The sequence below is a fragment of the Pelodiscus sinensis genome, chromosome 18, assembly GCF_049634645.1.
Source record: "Pelodiscus sinensis isolate JC-2024 chromosome 18, ASM4963464v1, whole genome shotgun sequence".
NCBI classification, from domain to species: Eukaryota; Metazoa; Chordata; order Testudines; family Trionychidae; genus Pelodiscus; species Pelodiscus sinensis.
The window spans coordinates 1,788,868-1,810,896 of NC_134728.1; the positions used below are offsets into that span (position 1 = coordinate 1,788,868).

The 22,029-nt window shown below is 65.5% G+C and overlaps 2 protein-coding genes and 1 long non-coding RNA gene across 9 annotated transcripts in view; 1 reads left to right on the forward strand and 2 right to left on the reverse strand.

Moving 5' to 3' along the window:
• Positions 1-394: 394 nt before the first annotated feature.
• On the reverse strand, positions 395-13,023 carry COX4I2 (cytochrome c oxidase subunit 4I2). 2 transcript variants are annotated; one of them, XM_075900869.1, is made up of 5 exons: positions 12,849-13,023; positions 11,092-11,188; positions 4,466-4,627; positions 1,594-1,725; positions 395-837 (listed from the first exon to the last, which is right to left on the reverse strand). In XM_075900869.1, the coding sequence occupies exons 2-5, from the start codon at positions 11,186-11,188 to the stop codon at positions 701-703; spliced, it is 528 nt and encodes a 175-aa protein (XP_075756984.1). In that variant the 5' UTR covers positions 12,849-13,023; the 3' UTR covers positions 395-700. The 2 variants fall into 2 exon arrangements, with proteins under 2 accessions (XP_075756984.1, XP_075756983.1); XM_075900868.1 differs by lacking the exon at positions 12,849-13,023 and adding an exon at positions 12,201-12,258.
• A 1,784-nt stretch (positions 13,024-14,807) lies between these two features.
• The window catches only part of LOC142818814 (uncharacterized), a 32,500-nt gene continuing 25,278 nt past the window's right edge, over positions 14,808-22,029 (forward strand). Inside the window, exons 1-2 of the long non-coding RNA XR_012896462.1 lie at positions 14,808-14,882; positions 17,580-17,820. This is a non-coding gene — a long non-coding RNA (uncharacterized LOC142818814). The remainder of the gene's footprint in view (positions 14,883-17,579; positions 17,821-22,029) is intronic.
• LOC102459969 (bactericidal permeability-increasing protein) overlaps positions 15,795-22,029 on the reverse strand; it is a 31,391-nt gene continuing 25,156 nt past the window's right edge. For 4 of the 6 annotated variants that reach the window (XM_075900871.1, XM_075900872.1, XM_075900870.1 and 1 more), the window contains 4 exons: positions 21,262-21,304; positions 19,399-19,462; positions 19,219-19,295; positions 15,795-16,645 (listed from right to left, as the gene is read on the reverse strand). In XM_075900871.1, the coding sequence (XP_075756986.1) occupies positions 16,604-16,645; positions 19,219-19,295; positions 19,399-19,462; positions 21,262-21,304 (226 nt within the window). In that variant the 3' untranslated portion in view covers positions 15,795-16,603. Of the gene's footprint in view, positions 16,646-19,218; positions 19,296-19,398; positions 19,463-21,261; positions 21,305-22,029 lie in introns of those variants that run through there. The other 2 variants (XM_075900873.1, XR_012896461.1) reach the window with 2 other exon arrangements.

Genomic DNA, 22,029 nt, shown 5'->3' on the forward strand with positions numbered 1-22,029 from the left:
GCCACGTGCTACTGAGCGGCCTCCGCTTGCAGCCCTCAGCTGGAGCCCTGAGCCGGATGCCGCTGTGCAGCCTGGGTGCGTGGACGGGGAGGGAGCTGCCTGGGCTCCCAGAACTCTCCTCGAGGGCACTACCCCTGGGTTCCTCCGGTGCCCCTGGCTGGGGGCCGGGTTTACTGGCTCCCCCCTGCAGCCGCGCCCAGGCCTAGATCTCTGCCGACAGCAGGACAAGGAGAAGCTGACGAATCAGGCCTGCCGGGGGCCAGGTGCGGCTCTATGGAGCTGCCCCCGGCTGAGCGGGATTCCCCACTGCGCCCAGCGGAGCAGGGCCGGGTTGAGTGGGGCGCTGCCCAAGAACAGGGCTCCCCTTCGTCAGGCACAAGACAAGCTGCACGCCGCCCGTTTACTGTTTATTCCACGGGAGCAGGGAACAGAGGCTGCGAAAGGCTGGCTCACCAGAGGGGGGCAGGGCTGCGGGATGGCTCCCATAACAGGGCAGGGCGGACGCTAGAGCAGCTCACTGCCCCATGAGCACGGGAAGGTGAGCTGCTGCCCAAGGCACAAGGGGACAGCGGTGGGGCTGGGTAGGGGCGACAGGCACAGTGGCTTGGCTCCGGCCGTGCTTCCCCAAAGCGCTGGCCCCTTCCTTGGGGGAACGCCGGGGCCCTGCCCGCTGCAGCCGGGCCTGGGGGGAGCAGCCCCCCTACTTCTTCCACTCGTTCTTGTCGTAGTCCCACTTGGCAGAGAAGCCCTGAATGGGGTTCATGCGCATGTCCAGCATCCTCTTGACCTGGTACGCCTTCCACTCCTCCGTCAGGGTGTGCGGCTTCGGGGGGAACACTGGGGAGAGGGGAGAGTGTCCAGCCGGAGCAGCCTGGCTACCCCGCCTACCATGGCTGTGGCCACCGTATCCCCCCCCGGGACTCGCCACCGATTTCACGCCTGGGCCCCTTCCCTCCCGGTTCACAGCTGGGCTGGGCCAGGGTGGTCACGGGCACCGGGCTGGTCCTGGCTCGGCCCTCGCCTCCTGTGGCCAGCAGCAAGCAGCGTGGGCTGACCCGGCTCGGCCTTGATTTCTCCCGCTGGTCCAAGGGCATCGGCTGCAGCCAGGGGCTGGCCCAGGCGCCCTCTGCTGGCTGGCTAGTGGCTTCCCCGGGTCGGGCTTGAGCGCGAACGTTTGCGGCGGATTTTGTCCCTGGTACCTTGGAGTCCCTGCTGCCCGCGTGCACCGAGCAGGGACTGGGGCTGCCCAGCTGGATCCCAGGCTCAGCTCTTGGCGCAGGCCCGGTTGGCTAGAAGTCTCCCAGCCGCGCTCTGCAGTGCAGTGCTAGCCCCGATCCTCGATGCCCCCTGCCCAAAGCCGGGGCCTCGGGCCTCAGCCCGTTCCACGCCCCACTGGTGCCCCACTGCCCCAGCCCTGGCTGGCTGGCAGCCGCACCAGCTCGGAGTGACGGGTAGGGTTCGTCCCGGCTCAGCAGGGGCAGGACGTTCCAGGTGGGACCCCCAGAGTAGTTATTCGAAGGGGGAGCCGCTACATGGGCAGTAGCTTGTCACTTCGGCCCCCCCCTTCCCTTCCCAGGTGCTGCCCGCCCTTACCGTAGACTCGCTGCCACCACACGACTAAGCCGGTGAAGCCGAAGAAGAGGAAGATGCCCCCGAACACCGTCTTCCATTCGTTGGAGGGCCTGTTCATCTCCGCAAAGGTCTGCTTGAACTTCAGGTGATAGACTAGCGAGAGGGGAGGGAGGCGAAGATGGCGCAGAAATCCCCAGCCCCCGCAGAGAGCCCATCCTCTAACCCACCCCGGGGCGGCCTGGCAGAGGGGGCGAGCGCAGATCAGCCTCAGCCCCAGTCTGCAAAGGGCGACGGTTTCTGGTGGACGCGAATGTCGGAGCCCCCTTGGGCTGTCAGCTGCTCCCCTCGCTAGTCCTGTGGCCGAGCCCCGTCCCACCCTGCCTTTCCCCCGGGACGCTGGACGCGTGGAACGGCCGGCTCTGGCAGGCCTGGGACAGCCGTTAACAGGCAGGGGGAGACGGGCCAAGCTCAGAGCATGACGCCAGCTGGGCAGGGAGCTGAAATCACAGCACGGGCTGGAGGAGCTGGGCAAAGCAGGAGTTGTAAGGGGCGGCTGCCCTGGCACCAGGGGCTTTCTCGCAGGGGCAGGGCAGCTGCACTGGGGCCAGCTGTCTGTGCTAAGTCCATCCATGGTGCTGGGCTGCTCCAGCCTGGCTTCCAGCAGGGGAAGCATGAAGCCCCAGGCCCAGAAGCCTGTTTTGGGGGGCTCCCGTCTCCGCTCTGATGCAGCTCCAGGTTGGGGCTCCCTCCACCTAGCCCTGGGCCGGGGGGCTGAGGCCAGCAGGGCCCAGCTGCACTAGTGCTGCTGCTGAGGGCTGAAAGCTGGTGACTGGTTTTGCTGCTGGAGAGTCGCTATTACGGTGGTGGGGAGAGAGAAACCCATCTGCCCCCAGCCGGCGGCCGACCCCTGCTGAGCAGGCTGCAGCGATCCGGGGGCAGGTCCGGGCTGTGCCACCGACAGGAGACGGGACGTGGGGTGAGGATGTCGCCCCTCGCCGCGGCAGCTTTGCAGGGGGTGGGTAGGGCCCGCCCACGGCACCGTCCATGATGGGCGGTTTCCCGGCCAGAGGTAAATGTCAGTGGTGTCACCGGGGGTGTGGGATCGGTCCCCCCCCCCCCACACACACACACTCTGCTGCCTGCAGAGCCGGACGTGGCAGCGCTCCCTGCAGCCGCACCGAGAGGCAGACGGGCTGGGCTCCCCTGCGTTGCTGGAAGCACCCGGCTCGGAGGGACCAGACTTGCTCACGGCCCCCCACTCAGCAGCAGGAACCTCAGCCTGCTCCCCATCCTGCAGCAGGGAGAGACACCCGGAGGTGGGGCTGTCTGGGCCCCCTCCCACTGCCAGAGCAGTTTGCATGGGAGAGGCAAGGCCTGTCCTTCCCCTGCCTAGTGAGAGCCAGGGAGCCCCTGCGCCGGGGCCCCTAGGAGCCAGGACGCCTCCGATTTCACGGGGAAGGGCTTATGTCACAGTCCCGGCTGCACTTTTCATGGCCATGAAACTGGCTTGGGTGGAGGCCGCTGGGACCAGCAGGGCCGGGGCCAGCGTCAAGCCGCTGCTGGCTGGGGTAGGGGAAGGGCCAAGGGGCAGGACGACCCTGGCAGTTGCTAGGCCGGTTCTGGGGACGTTTCAGGGCCGTGCTGCTGAGGGCTTGGGGCTGGGACAGAGCCAGATCCTGGCTGCGTGTGTCGCGCTCTTTGGGGTTCACCTCCCGCCCGTGCAGCCAGGTGTTCCAGCCCGGGGCAGCCTGCGGGGGTGCGCACCTGGGAGCCCCTGCTCTTGGCTGCAAGTTTGGTTCCAAGGTTCAGGTTGTCGGGGGGCAGCGCTCCCTGGGCCGAGCGCGGCTGCAGGCCGGTGCCGTGTTTGCTCACCCCCCTGACTAGGGCACTGACTTGGAACAGATTGAACTGTTTGCCAGCTGCCGGCTCAGGGCCGCGCGCTCCCCAGGAACGGCCGGTGGCTGGCGGCGTCTGGCTACTCTCGGGAGCGAGAATTCGGGGCCGACGCTCCAGCTGGGGGAGCAGCGGATTCAAGGCCTTAAAGCAGCCGGTTTGCCAGGCATGGCAGCGCCAGGCTGAGTGGAGAAGGCAAGTTACAAGGAGGCGGCGGGGCTGCTCCCTGGCTCTGACTTCTCAAGAGGCTTTGGAGCCTCAGCAACTTAACCCCCCTCTCCTCCCAGTTAAAACTGGGTTTGGTCCCGGCCCGGAGGCCTGGCCCTGGGGAGCTGAGATGACGGCGCCGGCTGATGTCAGCAGGCTTGGGGAGGCCGCAGCTTGCAGGGTGGGGCTCAGGGCGAGGGGTGGCGGGAGGGAATCCAATTCTGCATGTGCCAGGGCCGTTCACCGCCAGTATCCTGGGGCAGCTCGCGGGGATCCCAGGATGCTTGGCAGCGAGTTCAGGGGCGGAGTTGCCTGCCTTTCAATGGGGCAGGCCGGCAGGAAGGCGGCTGGGCAGATCCCTGGTGCTGTGGTCAAGAGGGGAAGGTTCGGGTTGCCCTGTGTGCAGTGGGTGGGCTGGTTGGACCGTCTGACTCCCCCAGTGCCTCTGGGTCCCAGCCCTGGGCCGCGTGGGGCAGCAGCTCTCACCCCGCAGTTCCCAGCAGTCAGAAAGCCCCTCGACCAGGCTCTCCTGCCCCCAGCCCACCCCTGGGAGCAACGGGGCACCTGGCTTTGGAGGCCCTGGGTGCAGCAGCAGCCCCCTCCCTCTGCCCCAGACGCAGGCTGCTCCGTCCCTAGGCAAGCCCCCAGCCTGCAGGCAGGAGCTAGAGGCTGCCCAGAGAGGACAGGGGAGGTAACTGACCAGACCCCCTGCACCTCAACGCCTCCAGTGCCATGACCTCCCCCCTCTCCTGGGCCCACCCCAGCAACAGGGCCTCCGCCCCCGCCTGCTTACGGGCCACTTTCTCCTCGTTGCTCAGCTGCTTCCAGGACCCCTTCTCCTTCTCCTTCAGGGCCTTCTGCTCGGCGCCCAGCTCCTGCTGGTAGGGGACGTCGGGGAGCGGGGAGCTGCGCTTGTCGTAGTAGTGGGGCACCGACATGTCCTCCTGAGTCGCCACTGGGGAGCGAGAAGATGGCAGCGTCCGGCCTCGGCAAAGCCCCAGCGCAGCCCTGCTGCTGCCCCGGTGCCCCCCATTCCCCTGGGCGGGTCAGTGTTCGGGGCTCGGCACCGCAGGCCTGGCCCAGGTCCTGTTCCCCTGCTCGGGCTGAGCGAGAGGCCCCCAGCAGCTACTAACCGGGCAGGCCCTGAGGGGTTAACAGGGGTCACCAACCAGGAGATCGGGATCGACAGGGAGAGCTCGGCGCCACTGACAGGCGATCCTGACTGGTTTGGCCAAGAGGCTACAAGCCCAGCACTTCAGCTGCCCCTCCCCGGGAGCCTCCTGCTTGCGGTGCAGAGCAGGGAAGGGACAGGAGGGTGCCAATGGCAGGGAGCCCCCTCCAGCCTGTAGTCCATCCCCACAGAGCAGAGAGGGGGCACAACAGGGCTTGGGAGGGAGTTTGCTGGCTGCCTTGAGAGGGGGGCAGGGCCAGGGCAGGGGTGAACCTGCCTTAGCCCCGTGGCCCCCCACCCAGGGGCCACCTGGGGTCAGCAATATCCAGCTGGAGCCAGCGCTGATCCCCTGCCCCAGTCATGAACCCCCTCCTGCACCCCAAGCCCCTGCCCCAGGCTCAGCTCAGAGCCCCTCTCACACTCCACATCCCTAAGCCCCAGACCGGAGCCTGCACCCCAACCCGCTGCCCCTGCCTGGTGAAAGGGAGGGAGGGAGGAGGGGCGGGGCCCGAAGGAGGCGGGGCCAGGGTATTTGGGTTTGAGGTGGATCCTGCATTGCACTTAAATTCAGAAAGTGATCCCCTGCTCAAACAGGCTGGAGACCCCTGGGTTAAGGGGGTAAAACAAGCCGCTGGTTGTGGAAAGTGGGGACTGGTGCCACCTGGTGGATGCACTGGGGACAGCGCGTCCCAGATCCCCCAGGTGCCTGGCAGGGGACAGAGAACTGGGCTTGTGACTCATTTCCTCTTCTTTCCCCTGGTGCTTCCCTGGGGAGGCTGCCAGTGCGGCGGGAAAGGGGATAACATATTGCAGCAATGGCGAACGCGTCCGATGCCTTTTTTGGTTTAGTTTTCACCATGCAAGTGAGCAGGGAGTGGGCGACCTAACCCCGCGAACATCAGGGCATGCGGGGAGGGAGCGAACCGAAAATACCAAAAGAGCAAATTTAGATTTACGGGGACAAGTTCGATGACTTCACGTCAGCCGGGCCGGCTGGAATTCCCCCTTGAATACTCATGGGACTGGCTGAAGAGATCTCCAAGCCACTGGCAGTACTCTCCGAGAAATGGGGGAGGATGGAAAAGAGCTAAAAAAGGATGAAGAAAGGGCAAAAAAAATTAAATAAATAAAAAGAAGGCGGCAGACAAGCCAGGGAATTATAGAGCAGCCAGCTTAACTTCCCGGCCAGAAAGATAACAGAGCAACCAACCCATCAACCAATCGGTAACTGACCAGAAGAAAACAAGGTGACAACACATTTTTGTCAAGAACAAACCATGTCAAATCAATCTCACACCCCTCTGTGTCAAGGTGACAGGCCTAGGGAGCAGGGGAACGCAGCAGAGATGATACTGTTTGGCTGTAACACAGCTTTTGATACTGTCTCTTATGAGCCGTCTTAAACTAACGAGAGAAACAGCCAAGATGAACCAGCTGTAAGGTGGGTGCTTGGAAACTCCTGCTGGAGCATGGGTTTGCATTAAGGATGTTCAATTTCAATTAATCAACAAATAGAATAGTCGGTGCAATTTGCATCGACTATTCAATTAGTCGATAAGGGCACCTCTGCCTTTGACATGTAGCAAGGGGCCTGCCGGTTGTTGTAAGTTTGCAGATGATACCAAGCTGGGAGGGGTTGCGACTAATCTGGAGGATAGAGTAATTCAAAATGATCTGGACAAATTGGAGAAATGGTTTGAGGTAAACAGGATGAAGTTTAATAAAGACAAATGCAAAGTGCTCCACTTAGGAAGGAACAATCAGTTTCACACACACAGAATGGGAAGCGACGTACAGCAGAAAGGGATCTAGGGGTTATAGTGGACCACAAGTTGAATACGAGTCAGCAGTGTGATGCTGTTGCTAAAAAAGCAAATATGATTCTGGGCTGCATTAAGAGGTAAGTTGTGAGCAAGACACGAGGAGTCATTCTTCTGCTCTACTCTGCGCTGACTAGGCCTCAGTTGGAGGATTGTGTCCAGTTCTGGGCACCGCATTTCAAGAAAGATGTGGAGAAATTGGAGAAGGTCCAGAGAAGAGCAACAAGAATGATTAAAGATCTAGAGAACATGAGCTATGGAGGAAGGCTGAAAGAACTGGGTTTGTTTAGTTTAGAAAAGAGAAGATTGAGGGGGGACATGAGAGCCGTTTTCAGGTTTCTAAAAGGGTGTCATAAGGAGGAAGGAGAAAACTTGTTCATCTTGGCCTCTGAGGACAGGACAAGAAGCAATGGGCTTAAACTGCAGCAAGGGAGGTTTAGGTTGGACGTTAGGAAAAAGTTCCTACCTGTCAGGGTGGTTAAACACTGGAATAAATTGCCCAGGGAGGTTGTGGAATCCCCGTCTCTGGAGATATTCAAGAGCAGGTTAGATAAATGTCTAGCAGGGATGGTCTAGACAGTGCTGGGTCCTGCTGTGAGGGCAGGGGACTGGACTCGATGACTCTCGAGGTCCCTTCCAGTCCTAGAGTTCTATGATTCTATGAAAGGCGGAAGCGCTGCGGGACGCCCGGGGCCAGTGGGGGACTCAAGCAGTTGCCATTTTCCCGCCCCCTCCCCACAGAGACAGTACTGGGGGGAACCAGCTTTTAAGCCGGCTCCCCCCAGCACTGGCTCCTGCCCCCACGCCCCCGCTGCCTCTCCCTGTTAGTCGACTAGTCGCTTACACCCCTAGTTTGCATTCCGGCTGGAAGGGCATGTTGAGAGGGTCCCGCGGGGGTCTGGGGTTCTAGTCAATATCGTCAGCGGTGATTTGGATAATGGCATAGACAGCACAGGAGCAAGTTTGTGGATGACACCCAACAGGGAAGGTTGCAAGTGATTTGGAGAACAGGGTTGGAATTCAAAATGACCTTGACTAACAGGAGAAACGACCTGAAATAAACAGGATGAAATTCAATAAGGACGACTACAGCGCGCTCCACTGAGGAAGGAACAATCTGTTGCACACACGCAGACTGGGAAAGCAAAAGACAGGACTATGCAGCACTTTAAAGACTAACAAGATGGTTTAGTAGGTGAGGAGCTTTCGTGGGCCAGACCCACTTCCTCAGATCAAACAGTGAAAGAAAATTGGCACGACCATAGATACCAAAGGATACAATCAAACAAATGAACACATATGAAAAGGACAAATCACATTTCAGAACAGAGGGGAGTTGGGGGGGAGGTAAATGTCTGTGAGCTAATGATATTAGAGGTGATAATTGGGGAAGCTATCTTTGTAATGGGTAAGATAATTAATGTCTTTGTTTAGACCTAGGTGTAAAGTGTGGAATTTAAGCATGAATGACAGTTCAGAGGATTCTCTTTTAAGTCTGGTGTTCTGTTCTGAAATTTGATTTGTCCTTTTCGTATGTGTTCATTTTTTTGATTGTATCCTTTGGTATCTATGGTCGTGCCAATTTTCTTCCACTGTTTGATCTGAGGAAGTGGGTCTGGCCCACGAAAGCGCATCATCTAATAAACCATCTTGTTAGTCTTTAAAGTGCTACATCATCCTGTCTTTTGCTTCAGCTACACCAGACTAACACGGCTCCATTTCTATTACTTTTCAGAATGGGAAAGGTCTGCCTAGGAAGGATACTGCAGAAAGGGATCTGGGGTCACAGTGGATCACAAACTAAATACAAGTTACTAGTGTGATACTGTTGCAAAGACCATTCCGGGCTGTATTCGCAGAAGTGTTGTGACATTGGAAAAGGTTCAGAAAAGGGCAACAGAAATGAGGGGTTTGGAACAGCTGCCATCTGAGAAGAGATTATTAAAACTGGGACTTTTCAGCTTAGGAAAGAGGAGACTAAGGGGGGAGATGATCGAGGTCTATACAATCCTGACCAGTGTGGAGAAAGTGACTAAGGAAAAGTTATTTACTTGCTCCCATAACATAAGAACTAGGGGTCACCCAATGAAATGAATAGGTTGCAGATTTAAAACAAACAAAAGAAAGTTTTTCTTCATATAATGCACAGTCAACCTGTGGAACTCCTCGCCAGAAGCTGTTGTGACGACGAGGACTTTAACAGAGTTCAAAAAAGAACTAGAGAAATTCATGGACGAGCAGGAATGGTGTCTCTAGGCTCTGTTTGTCAGAGGCTGGGAGTGAGCGAAGATTCCCTGTTCTGTTCTCTCCCTCTGGGGCACCTGGCATTGGCCACTGTGGGCAGACAGGACACTGGGCTAAAGGGACCTTTGTCCAGATCCAATCTGGCCGTTCTGATGTTCTTAAGAAGTGATTCTTCCACTCAGCTGATAAGGCCTCAGCTGGAGTTTTGTGTCCAGTTCTGGGCACCGCACTTCGGGGGAGATTAAAGGATTAAAGAAAACCAAGGCGGATGAAGGACGATTGAAACAACCGAGTTTGCTTAGTCCCATGAGAGACCGAGCGAGCATCTGATAACAGCAAGTTTCAAGCACAGAGAAGGGTGTTTCAAGGAGGAGGGTGATAAATTGTTCTCCCTAACTACTGAGGCCAGGACAAGAGGCAATGGGCTTGAATTGCAGCCAGGGTGGCTAAGGCTGGACACTAAAAAAACTTCCGGTCGGGGTAGCTAGACTCCAGAACAAATTACCCAGGGGGCCGAGGAATCTCCCTCCTTGGAGGTTTTTACGGCCGCTCAGACAGCCCCTGTCCGGGATGGGCTGAGTCCTGCCACAGGGCAGGGTGCTGGAGTGGATGATTTTCCCTGAGTCTGGGGGAGTGCAAAGGAGGCGGGGAGCCAGTCGACTCTTTAACAAAGACTTTCTTTCTCCCACGCGTGTCTTAGTAGCACAGTCAATGGCTTTGTCTACACTCGCAGCTTCTTGCGCCAGAAATATGCAAATGAGGCTAAGCGTGGAATATCGCCGAGCCTCATTTGCATACCTAACGAGCCGCCATTTTGCGGAAGAGGAGCTGTCTACACAGCCCCTTCTTGCGCCACAAAACCCCTCCTGCGCAACGCCGCTACGCCGATCACTTTTCAGGAAGAACGGCGTTGCGCAAGAGGGGTTTTGTGGCGCAAGAAGGGGCCGCGTAGACAGCTCCTCTTCCGCAAAATGGCGGCTCGTTAGGTATGCAAATGAGGCTCAGTGATAGTCCACGTGTAGCCTCAATTTGCATATTTCTGGCCCGAGAAGCCACGAGCGTAGACGTAGCCAATGTGCGCTGCACGCCTGACGAGAGCTCCCTCTCCGCAGGGCGGCCCGGCTCCATCGTGGGGAGGCGTCTCCAGCCTCCTTGGCCAGACAGGCCCCGAATTCCACCGGCAACAGACGTGGAGGGACGAGTAAAGGCCACGGCCATGGCCACGGCCCTCTCTCTCCAGCACAGAGAAGGGCCCAGCGCCCGGGGACCCTTCCCTGGCACGGGCCCCGAGGCTGGTCTCTGCGCGAGGTCCCGGGGGCGAGGCGGAGCCGGGACGCCACCACAGCCGGGGAGCAGGACAGACCCTCCCCCCCCCCCCCCCGTCCCGCTGGCGGAAAGAATCGCAAGTCGCTGCCACAGACGGGCATGTTTGAGCAACGTGCCGTCGGAGAATCCACCGGAGCCAGCGCCGGCCCGCGGGTCGAAAGTCGGGTTCCACTGAGGTCAGTGGCAAAGCCCCGCAGACGTCAGTAGAGCCGGGGGTTCCGCCAGGCCTGGGGGGCCGGGCCGGGGGGGAGCAGCCCGAGACCCCAGCCGGGTCTGAGAGAACGTGGTCCTTGTGTGAGCCACGATTCGGGGTGACGCCCCCTGGGCCTGGGCCTGGGCGGGGCTCGGAGACCCAGTGCCCGGCTCGACGCCCAGCCCCATGCAGGGGTCAGGAGGGAATCGCCGCAGCGCAGGGGTCCCAGGGGTCTGCACTGGCCTGCGTCAGTGGAGCCGGGCTCGGCTGCAGGGCGTGGATGTCGGGGGCCCCAGCCCTGCGGTTTCCCAGCCCTGCCGGTGCGAGCCAGCTGGCCGGAGCCAGCCGCGGGGCCTTAGCTGCAGGGGCAGCCCAGGGGCAGGCGTCTGGCCTCTGGCGTGGCAGCAGCCGGGACTGGGGCAGGCGGCGTGGGAGGGCCCGTGGGCTGGGCCGTTCTCAGCGCGCACGTGAGAAATAAATACATGACTGGAGATTGCCTGTCTCCTAGAACTGGAAGGCGCCCTGCTCCCTCCTGCGCCTGGCATGGAAACCTGACCCGGTGGGGCTGCCCCACGTCGCCCCAGAGACCGGCCGGGGGGGGACAGGGATGGGCTCCCGCAGCCCAGAGCTGGCTCCAAGGGGGGTCCGGCCGGGGAGGGTCTTACCGTGCCCGCTGTGGTCATGGGCTGCCCTGACACTGGCCACGCCCAGGACGCCTCTTCTGGCCAGGATGCCCCCGCGCAGGGCCGGCAGCGACAGCATCTGCTGGGGCAAAGCAGGGGGGCTCTGTCAATGGGCGAGGGGGGAGCATCCGCCGGCCGCCCCCGGGGCCAGCTCCCGGCTGTCCCTGGCCAGAACGCAGCCTGCCTCGGATCCAGCATCTCGCCACCCGTCCAGCCCCACGGCCCTCAGCGGCCACGGCGCCCCGGGATGGCCGTGGGCTGGAAGGCTGCCACGGCACCACGTGGACTGGCCCTGCACTCGGGTCCTCCCCCACCCCATCAGCAGCTTGAAAAGCCTGGGGCTGCAGAGCCCGGGGGCTGCCCCCTGGTGGCAGGGGAGGGTGGGGCCGTCCCTGGTGCTGTCCGGCACAGAGAGCTCCTGACCTGGTCCCTAGAGCAAAGGGGGAGGATCCTGAACCCCCTTCCCGGGGTCAGAGTCCCGACCCCCCTTCCCAGGGGCAAGGACACGAGCAGCCGCCCTGGGAACTGGCCCAGGACTGAGCCGGGGCACCTGGGTTCTGTTCTTGGCTTTGTCGTTGATGCATTGGGTGACTTCGTTCGCCCCCCGCACCGTGCCTCAGTTTCTCCATCAGTTTCTCCTCGGTGGGGTGTTGGGCGCATTGGCCTTTGGGAAGGGCCCACAGAGGCCTGGTGGAGGCTGCCAATGGGCCCCTGCAGCGCCAGCCTAGCCCGCGAGCGCGTTGCCAGGCCCGGTGGAGGGGCCAGCTTTGTAGAGCATTTGTTGCCTTCATTGCAAACAGCTCAGCCCGGCCCCACCAGCCTCCTTCTCCTGTATCTACCAGGCCGCTCTGCCTCCGGCTTGCTCCCCTGCCGGCGCCGGTCTCTGGCCCGGCTCCTGGGGCCCGGAGGGCAGCTGCTGTGCCCGTGCTCCGCTGGGCAGGCGGGGATCTGGCTACAGGGGCAGCTGCCACCGAGGTGCCATGCGGCCAGTTTGCCCAGGATCGTGCCTGGGCTGCGGTAGCTGGGCCGGGCACCCGGCAGCTGGCCGGTCGTATGGCCCAGGGCAAGCCCACACGTCCTGGGTTTCGTACCCTGCCTGCCATGGAGCCGGCCTGGCGCTAGCCATGCCCGGGGCACCCAGGCTGCAGAGCTTGGCACTTGCTGCCACTGCCCAGCCCCGGCGAGGGCTCCAAGCCCAGCTGGCTCAGCCCCGAGGCGACGGGGACTCGGCAGGGCCCGTCCTGTGTGACCTCTACCAGCAGGCCAGGCTCAGCCACATGCGCAGTGGGACAGGCCAGCCTGCGGGCGCCGGCCCCCAGCCCTCGGCCAGCGCTAGGGGCTGCTCCCACCCGGGGGGGGGGGTCCCCGGCTGCACTAGGTGCCGACATCAGAGCAGAAGGGGTCCCCCCCATGCTTTGAGTGCAGGGGCACCTAGGAAGCGCCTTTGGGCCTGGGGAGTTACAGAGCCCCCCGCCCCGGCCTAGGGAGCAGCCCCAGGCCCCCTTCCCCGGCTGCGACGGGGGCGGGGGCCAGGCAGCAAGAGGCAGCTTTGCAGGCGATTCCCCCCCAGCCGTGCAGCCGAGCGCTGCCCATCACCCCCCCAGAGGGCCCCGCCGCGGACCGAAGAGCAGCTGGAGCAGAGGCCGGAGCTGCGCGTCCCTGCCCCGAGCCCCAGCGACCCCTCCGCTGTCCGCCCAGCCCCGGCAGCGCACGGCTGCGGATCCCCGGCCCGTACTCACGGCAGGACGAGGCCGGGCAGGCTGCAGCCAGCTGGGAAATGGAGGCAACAGGCGTCCCGAAGTGCAGCCTGCGCTGGGCTCTGGGCACGGGGCCAGGGGAGACTCTTATTCTAGCAGGACAGCGCTGCAGACATGGGATTGTGGGAGAACCTCCCACCCGGCAGCCCCCTCCCCTGCCCCCCAGCGTGCGGCCCCCTCCCCTGCCTCCACCCCCCCGGAGCCCCCCTGGCCGAGCCCTTCAGGCGGGGGCGGCAGGGCTGTGTGGGCTGGAATGGATCCCTCTGGCAGGGGGCCAGTTCCCAGACAGACACCCCTGGCAGCCCGGAGCCGGAGGCGCCATAAGAGTCCTGGACACAGATGGCTTGGGCAGAGGAGGAAGGGAGGGCCATGGAGCCAGGCTGCAGAGCCACAGAGCTGACACAGCCTGGGGCGGGCAGGGGAGGAAGGGGGGGGCAGCTGGCGGGTGATGGAGCCCGGCTGCGGCGCTGCACAGCTGACACAGGCAGGGGGGGCAGCTGGAGGGTGATGGAGCCAGGCTGCGGAGCCACAGAGCTGACACAGCCTGGGGCAGGAAGGGGGGGCAGCTGGAGGGTGATGGAGCCAGGCTGCGGAGCCACAGAGCTGACACAGCCTGGGGCGGGCAGGGGGGCAGCTGGAGGGTGATGGAGCCAGGCTGCGGAGTCACAGAGCTGACACAGCCTGGGGCAGGAAGGGGGGACAGCTGGCGGGTGATGGAGCCAGGCTGCGGAGCCACAGAGCTGACACAGCCTGGGGCAGGAAGGGGGGACAGCTGGCGGGTGATGGAGCCAGGCTGCGGAGTCACAGAGCTGACACAGCCTGGGGCAGGAAGGGGGGCAGCTGGAGGGTGATGGAGCCCGGCTGCAGCGCTGCACAGCTGACACAGGCAGGGGAGGGATTGGATGGAGGCGATGGAGCCGGGCTGGGGAGGAAGCGGGGCCGGACGGAGCCAGGCCTGCTGCTGAGGGTCAGCAGGGTCCTGGTGTTGCTGCCACTCAGTGGCTCAGACCCACCTCCCTTGCCACCCCAGTGCAGGGGGCGCGCAGCAGGTGCGGCTGGAGAAGGGGGCACGGATGGAGAGGCTCAGAATGGCCCCGTGGCCAGGGCCTGCCCGGCCGGATCCTGTGTGCACCAGACCCCGACCAGGGAAACTGCCGCCCCCCCTCCCCCCAGAGAGCAGGGGGACCAGAGACCCTGCCCCAGGGCAAGGGGCACTAGAAGGTCCCGGGGGGGGGAGGGGAAGAGCTGGAATGAACTGGTGGGTCTCTGGTAGGCAGCAGCAGGATGCAGGTGGCAAGGGAGCCAGGAGCTACGGGGGGGGGGGTCTCCTGCCGGTCAGCGGCAAGGGAGCCGGGGGGCGTGGGGGGGTCTCTGCCGGGCGGTGCCGAGGGAGGGGGGGCGGGGGGGGGTCTCTGCCGGGCGGTGCCGAGGGAGGGGGGGCGGGGGGGGTCTCTGCCGGGCGGTGCCGAGGGGGCGGGGGCGTGGGGGGGTCTCTGCCGGGCGGTGCCGAGGGAGGGGGGCGGGGGGTCTCTGCCGGGCGGCGGCGAGGGGGCGGGGGCGTGGGGGGGTCTCTGCCGGGCGGTGCCGAGGGAGGGGGGGCGTGGGGGGGTCTCTGCCGGGCGGTTCCGAGGGAGGGGGGGCGTGGGGGGGTCTCTGCCGGGCGGTGCCGAGGGAGGGGGGGCGGGGGGGTCTCTGCCGGGCGGTGCCGAGGGAGGGGGGCGGGGGGGTCTCTGCCGGGCGGTTCCGAGGGGGCGGGGGCGTGGGGGGGTCTCTGCCGGGCGGTGCCGAGGGAGGGGGGCGGGGGGGTCTCTGCCGGGCGGTGCCGAGGGAGGGGGGCGGGGGGGTCTCTGCCGGGCGGTTCCGAGGGGGCGGGGGCGTGGGGGGGTCTCTGCCGGGCGGTGCCGAGGGGGGGGGAGGGGGGTCTCTGCCGGGCGGCGGCGAGGGGGCGGGGGCAGCTCAGGCCTTGCCCTGCCGGGCGGTGGCTCCCAGCGCAAAGCCTGCGAAGGCCCAGGGCAGGTGAGCCGCATATAACGCCCGCTGCAGGGGCTGGAGCCACAGCTGGGCAGGAGGGCGGGGTCAGAGCCCCCAGCAGGGGGCGCAGTGCGACAAGCGTGAGCCCCGGGCGGGGGGGTCCCTGCGCAGACCCCGGGTACGTGGCATCAGGGTGGCGGCCCCGCGTTCCCCCTGCCCCTGCCCCACCCACCAAGGCAGCAGCCTGGCAGCCAACGCCCGCTGCCCAGGGGTGGGGCTGGCACCCGCTGCCCGGGGGTGGGGCTGGCACCCGCTGCCCAGGGCTGGGGCTGGCACCCGCTGCCCGGGGGTGGGGCTGGCTCCCGCTGCCCAGGGGTGGGGCCGACCAGGAGCTGGAAGGAGCCCTGGTGAGGGTGGAGGCCCCAGGGCGGTTGCAGGGGGGCTGCCTCTACCAAGGGCAGAGACACGGCAGGGCAAGAGGGGCAGCAGGGCTGGTGGGGTGCTGGGCCCTAGGGCTGGTGGGGGGCAGGGCAGAGCCTGGCTCCCTGGGGCCGGCAGGGCTGGTGGGGTGCCGGGCCCTAGGGCTGGTGGGGGGCAGGGCAGAGCTGTGGCCCTCTGCTCCTGCGTCTGCCTGGGCCGGGGGCACAGGAGGTGTCTGGGCTGGGAGGGATTTTGCAACCCAGCTGGGCCATGCAGGGGCCAGGCCTGGGGGCTGACGGCACGTTGGGAACAAGGGCAAACACCTGCCAGCGGCTGTAGGTGAGCGGGAGCGACTGTCGGAGGGAGCGTGACAGGCAGAGTGACAGGCGGTGGATGAGTGTGCGTGGGGGGGTCATGCACATGTGAGTGACAGGTGCTGTGTTTGCACCCGTGACACGCCCGATCCGTTCGCTCAGTACGTGGATTCCCCACACCCAGGTCCTTCTACCCCGCAGACCCCCCCAAGCCCCCCTTAGACCCACATCTCGCCCCATCCCTGGCGGCTGCCGGGCAGGTCCCGGCTCAACTGCAGCGCCAGGCCCATGGCCGGAGGCAGGCCTCCCCAGAAGCACCAGCCGAGTGACAGGAGTCCAGGTGGTTTTTCTTTATTCCCAGCCCAAGGCGCCTTTGCGCAGCCCAACGGAGGCACCAGCAGGTACAAGGGCTCCCTCCACAGGGCGGGGCGCCCCCCACGGCACCGGAGCGGGGGGGGCCCAAGTGGGCCATGGTGACCCCTTAGGGGCAGTGGGGCCGTGCCCAGGAAGTGCAGGGCTGCTTTTTACAGACTCGCACACGGCCTGGGACCAGGGCTCATGGCTCCGCCCCCAGCAGGGCTGGAGCCCCGCCCCCCACGGGCAGGGGAGACGTGACCTCGAGGCCTGGCTGTCCCAGTGGCAGCAAACTGGGAGGGACCGTGGCAGGGCTGGGGAGCGGGCAGGCTGCTGTCTTCCAGCTCGTTGGTGGGAGGGGAGGCTGTAGAGGCCGATGAAAAATCCGTTTTTACCTCCGTGCCCCGGGGTCGCAGCTCTGGCGCCCCCCGGCCAGCAGCGGGGCCCTGCCTGGGTCACGGACCCGTGGGCCGCGCAGGGCAGAGCGGGAGGTCGGACGGCAGCAGCGGGGAAGCTGGGGGCAGAGTTCGGCTACAGCCCAGAAGTCCTGGGGAGGCTACAGGTAGAGCCCCAGGCCAGCTCCCGGGTGGCAGCAGCAGGCGGCAGGGAGCCGGGGGGCCTGGGGTTCTCCTGCTGGGCAGCGGCTCTCGCCCCGGGGGGCTCCCCAGCCACGGCAGCTCAGGCCTTGTACTGCACGTCGGTGGCTACCAGCACAAAGCCCTGCAAAGACAAGACGGCAGGATGAGAGGCTGGGGGTGGCGTCACTGCGGGGGCAGGAGGGCTGGCCGGGGGGGGGACTGCTGGGGTAGGGTCGAGCGAGCCCCAGGCAGGACCCAAGGCCAAGGGTGCTAGTGGAGGAGGGCAGAGGAGCTCTGTTCCCGCCCCCCCCGCCAGTTTCCCCCTGCGGTTTGCGCCCGCCCAGGTGTGGCCCCCGAGGCAGCTCTGAACAGCTGGGCGATGGGCTCTGGCTGCTCTCCACGCCCTGGGGGTGGGCGGTCTGTACACACAGCCGGGGCAGCCGCGACCAAAGGGCTGGTCTGCTCCTCGGCCAGGAGAGCCGTGGGGGCAGGAAGGAAAGGCCGGGAAGGGGTGAGAGTGCCGAGGGGGGGCTAGCGCTGTGCCCGGGGGCCGCCCAACACGCTCAGAAGTGGAGGAGGGGCGACGTGTGCACCGCAAACGGGGCTGACCCGGCTTGGCCCGCCCCGGCCTGGCCCCCTTGGGAGCTGACCGGTCCCGGCCCAGGGCAGCTCAGTGCCAGCCCCATTGCTGCGCCCGGCTCTGGCAGCAGGGCCCCACGGCTGGGGGCCGGGAGCGCACGGAGCCTGGCCCTCACCACTGGCTACGGGGCTGTGCGCCTGGCCACAAGACTCCGCAGCCCTCCTGCCTCTTTCCCCGGAGCTCCCCCACCCCTGTTCCTCCCTCTCCCTCCCGGAGCGATCTGCAGGGCTCCAGGAGGGCAGGGGCAGCGCTGCTGAGCACGGCGTCCCGGCTCTTCCCTGGGAGCGCCCGCGGTAAAGCCCTCGCGGATCCACATCTGTACGCTCCCACGCAAGCCAGGGAGCGCCACAGCCACAGCCGCGCGCGCGGAGACCCCCGGCTAGAACGCCATCTCCGCAGGCTTGCAGGGTTCTCGATACACAATTTGTACCCGCAGCCCCGAAAAAGCACCGTGCCGAGCCGCACCCACATCCGGGGCTACCCCCGGCTACAGGGCAGATAGCTGCAGCTTTGCAGGGCGCTACCCACGGGGATGCTGGCCCACAGATGTTGCCGGACAAGGGCCGTCCAGACGCCAGAGCTCCACGCTGCACAGAATGACTCCAGACACTTCACTCCGAAACCATCTGCTCCATGGGCAGCGACAATCCCCAGAGCAACCAGAACCCGGAGACTCGGTAAGGAAGGGATAGAGTCTCTCATATTGCCGCTGTATAAACCCACCGGCCGCCCCCCACACTGAGTCCTGGGAGGCCTGGGTCACCCCGTCTCCCCAGAGAGATGCTGGATTCGGAAGAGCCCGGAGAAAGGAAGCGGCAGGGCCTAAGGGGTGGAACAGCTGCCGCAGGAGGAGCGAGTAAAGGCTCAGACTGTTCAGCCTGGAGGAGAGATGTCCCGGGGCGGGGGAGGGGGGGGCGCTCTACTATCCCAAGGGGGAGGGATGCGGAATTGCCGTTCTCCCCTTTCCATAGCACACGAGCGAGGGGTCACCTGCTGCAATTCTAACAGGCCGCCCATTTCAATCACACGAACCCAAGGATTTCTTCTCAGCCTGCCAGCGGGTTCCTTGCCGGGGGCGCTGGCGAAGGGCAAAACTCTCCCCGTCTTTTCCAGCCCGAACTAGCTATGGCCAAGGGCAGGCCCGCCGATGGCCATTAGCCAGGTGGGCAGGGACCCGACACCATGTTGCCAGAAGCTGGGGATGGGCTTGATTCCCTGGGACACAGGGCATTGGCCACCGCCGGCTGCCAGGACTCTGGGCTGGGTGGAGCTGGAGTCTGACCCAGTCTGGCCGCTCTTACACAGAACCCAGAGGTACCTGCCCCCTCCCGCTGTAACCCCCCAGGCCCCTCGCCGGGCTCAGGCAGGGCTCAGGAGCCCGGCAGTCTCTCTGCGGAGACACTCACAAAGGCAGAATACACACTGCACGGCTGTGTCTACACTGGCCGCTTGAATTTCCGCAAAAGCACTGACGTTCTACTGCCTGAAATCAGGGCTGCTTGCGGGAATACTGTGCTGCTCCCGTTCGGGCAAAAGTCCCTTTTGCGCAAGAGGGCCAGTGTAGACAGCTCCGATTTGTTTTCCGCAAAAAAGCCCCAATTGCGAAAATGGCGATCGGGGCTTTTTTTGCGCAAAAGCGCGTCTAGATCGGCACGGGCGCTTTTCCGCAGAAAGTGCTTTGGCGCAAAAGCGTCCTGCCAATCTAGATGAGCTTTTCCGCAAATGCTTTTAACGGAAAACTTTTCCGTTCAAAGCATTTCCGGAAAATCCTGCCAGTCTAGACGCAGCCCTCATGTTTAACCCTAACCAGGCTCTAGCTGGCAGAACAGGCGGCTAGGAGAGCCGAGTGGCTCTAATGCTCCACTCCTCCCCTGCGGGTAGGAGTCAGACACGGCGCCCTGCCAGCTGATCCCTGCCTTACCTGCTAAGAGCCCCTCAGTCCTCAGGTAGCTCCTGCAACCACGGTTACAGATGCCCCCCCCGGGAACAGAACCCCCGGCCAGGGCCCAGGCAGGGGGGGTTCCCTGTGCAGACCCAGGGTACGTCCGGGAGCCAGGCCCAGGGCTGCTGCCTACCTGCTTGACTGTGACGTGGGGATCGGCCAGGCTGAGGTTATAGATGCTGGGCAGGGGGAATCCTTCCCGCAGCTTCTCTGGGGAGACAACAGGAGCCCGGGTGAGGCTGGCGGGCCCAGCTGGGAGGGGGATGCCTCCCCGAGGGCAGGGGCAAGAGGCGGGGAACGCGGCAGGACTCACTGTTGGCCATCGGCAGCACAACCAGCCTCAGCGCCAGCTTCAGCAGCTTCTCCAAAACCTTCACCTGCAGCACAAAGCCGGCTGGTGGGAAATGGGGCACGGCAGAGCCCGGCTCCCGGGGGCCGGCAGGGCCCTACACGGCGCGGGGCAGAGCCTGGCTCCCGGGGGCCGGCAGGGCCCCACACGGCGCGGGGCAGAGCCCGGCTCCCGGGGGCCGGCAGGGCCCCACACGGCGCGGGGCAGAGCCTGGCTCCCGGGGGCCGGCAGGGCCCCACACGGCGCGGGGCAGAGCCTGGCTCCCGGGGGCCGGCAGGGCCCCACACGGCGCGGGGCAGAGCCTGGCTCCCGGGGGCCGAAAGGGGCCCCACACGGCGCGGGGCAGAGCCCGGCTCCCGGGGGCCGGCAGGGCCCCACACGGCGCGGGGCAGAGCCCGGCTCCCGGGGGCCGGCAGGGCCCCACACGGCGCGGGGCAGAGCCTGGCTCCCGGGGGCCGGCAGGGCCCCACACGGCGCGGGGCAGAGCCTGGCTCCCGGGGGCCGGCAGGGCCCCACACGGCGCGGGGCAGAGCCTGGCTCCCGGGGGCCGGCAGGGCCCCACACGGCGCGGGGCAGAGCCTGGCTCCCGGGGGCCGAAAGGGGCCCCACACGGCGCGGGGCAGAGCCTGGCTCCCGGGGGCCGGCAGGGCCCCACACGGCGCGGGGCAGAGCCCGGCTCCCGGGGCCGGCAGGGCCCCACACGGCGCGGGGCAGAGCCTGGCTCCCGGGGGCTGGCAGGACCCCACACGGCGCGGGGCAGAGCCTGGCTCCCGGGGGCCGGCAGGGCCCCACACGGCGCGGGGCAGAGCCTGGCCTTGTCCTCTGCTCTTGCGTCTGGGCCAGGGGGCACTGAGTGGCCCAGCTGGGCAGCGCGGGGGAGGAGCTGTGTGTGCAAGGCCGGGCGGGGGGGGTTGAGGGGTGTCGTGGGGGGGGGGGGCTGGCTGCTCTGTAACCCAGGCCCCCCTGCGCTGGGCCGTGCGATTCCCACGGACTCCCCCACATGTGCATTGGCCCAGACACCCAGGCCCAGCCTGGGCAGGAAACAAGGCTCTTCCCAGGGGAGACACAAAGGCAGGGAGGGGGGATGGCCGCCTGGCTGGGGGCAGGGTCTGGGAGGGAGGCAGTTCCGGGCTGGAAAACATGAAGGGAAGAGACTAAGCTGGGGGGCTGAGGGTTGGGGGGCGATGGACCCCCTAGCCCAAGGGGGCTGAGGCTGCCTGGCCCTGACTCCTGTAGCCACCTCACGTCTGTGCTGTATCCTGGGGAAACAATAACCCCCCCCTGTTCTACGGGCTGGCGGAGTCTGTTCTTGCTGCTACGGGGGTGCAGGATCAGGGGGACCCCGACGCGCCGTCACACAAGCTGCGTAGGGTGCTAGTGTGGGAACACGGGAACGTACCCCCAGAAGCGGAGCGGCTGTAGGTGAGCGGGAGTGACTGGAGGAGGGCAGGTGACAGGCGGTGGAGGAGTGTACGTGGGGGTGTGTGTGTGTGTGTCATGCACGACTGACATGCTCCAACTGGGTATGTAGCCCGTGTGCACGAGCAGTGTCCTGTGTGCGCACGTGCAGGGGGGACGTGCGCCTCGTGCACACACACGTATGTCTGCCTGGCGTGTGTGTCTGCACCGGAGCACGCGCCGGCTGCGCTGCCAGCTGGTCGGTCTGGCTGGCTGCCCCCCCGCCCCCCGCCAGCCCATCCCGCCTGCAGCGCTGCGGCCGCTTTGTCAGAGGAAGGGCCGCGCCCCCCGGGAGGGAGCCCTTGGGGATCTGGCCCCGGGAAACCTTCTTGGCCTGCCCGCCCGGCCCCTGCTGCTGCCCACGCTCACCTGGACTGAGCCCACCTGGGAGCGCACCATGGACATGCTGAAGCTGGTGGAGACAGACACAAAATTCAGGGCTGAGCGGGGCCACCCCATGGGCTGTGATGGCTCACAGTGTCCCCTGGAGCCAGGCCGGGCCCCGAGGAAGGGGGGGGCTCACGGTGTCCCCTGGAGCCAGGCTGGGCCCCAAGGAAGGGGGGGGCTCACGGTGTCCCCTGGAGCCAGGCTGGGCCCCAAGGAAGGGGGGGGCTCACGGTGTCCCCTGGAGCTAGGCCGGGCCCCGAGGAGGGGGGGGGCTCACGGTATCCCCTGGGGCCAGGCTGGGCCCCGAGGAAGGGGGCTCATGGTATCCCCTGGGGCCAGGCCGGGCCCCAAGGAAGGGGGGGCTCACGGTATCCCCTGGAGCCAGGCCGGGCCCCGAGGAAGGGAGCTCATGGTATCCCCTGGGGCCAGGCTGGGCCCCGAGGAAGGGGGCTCATGGTATCCCCTGGGGCCAGGCCAGGCCCCAAGGAAGGGGGGGCTCACGGTATCCCCTGGGGCCAGGCTGGGCCCCGAGGAAGGGGGCTCATGGTATCCCCTGGGGCCAGGCCGGGCCCCAAGGAAGGGGGGGCTCACGGTATCCCCTGGAGCCAGGCCGGGCCCCGAGGAAGGGAGCTCATGGTATCCCCTGGGGCCAGGCTGGGCCCCGAGGAAGGGGGCTCATGGTATCCCCTGGGGCCAGGCCAGGCCCCAAGGAAGGGGGGGCTCACGGTATCCCCTGGGGCCAGGCTGGGC

Bases quoted from the DNA above. Each gene is read 5' to 3' on its own strand.
- COX4I2 (XM_075900868.1), bottom strand. The intron at 4,628-11,091 runs GTAAGACCCTCC...CTCGCTCCCCAG, and splicing joins CCATGACCACAGCGGGCACG to TGGCGACTCAGGAGGACATG. The intron at 838-1,593 runs GTAAGGGCGGGC...CCCTCTCCCCAG, and splicing joins GTGGTGGCAGCGAGTCTACG to TGTTCCCCCCGAAGCCGCAC.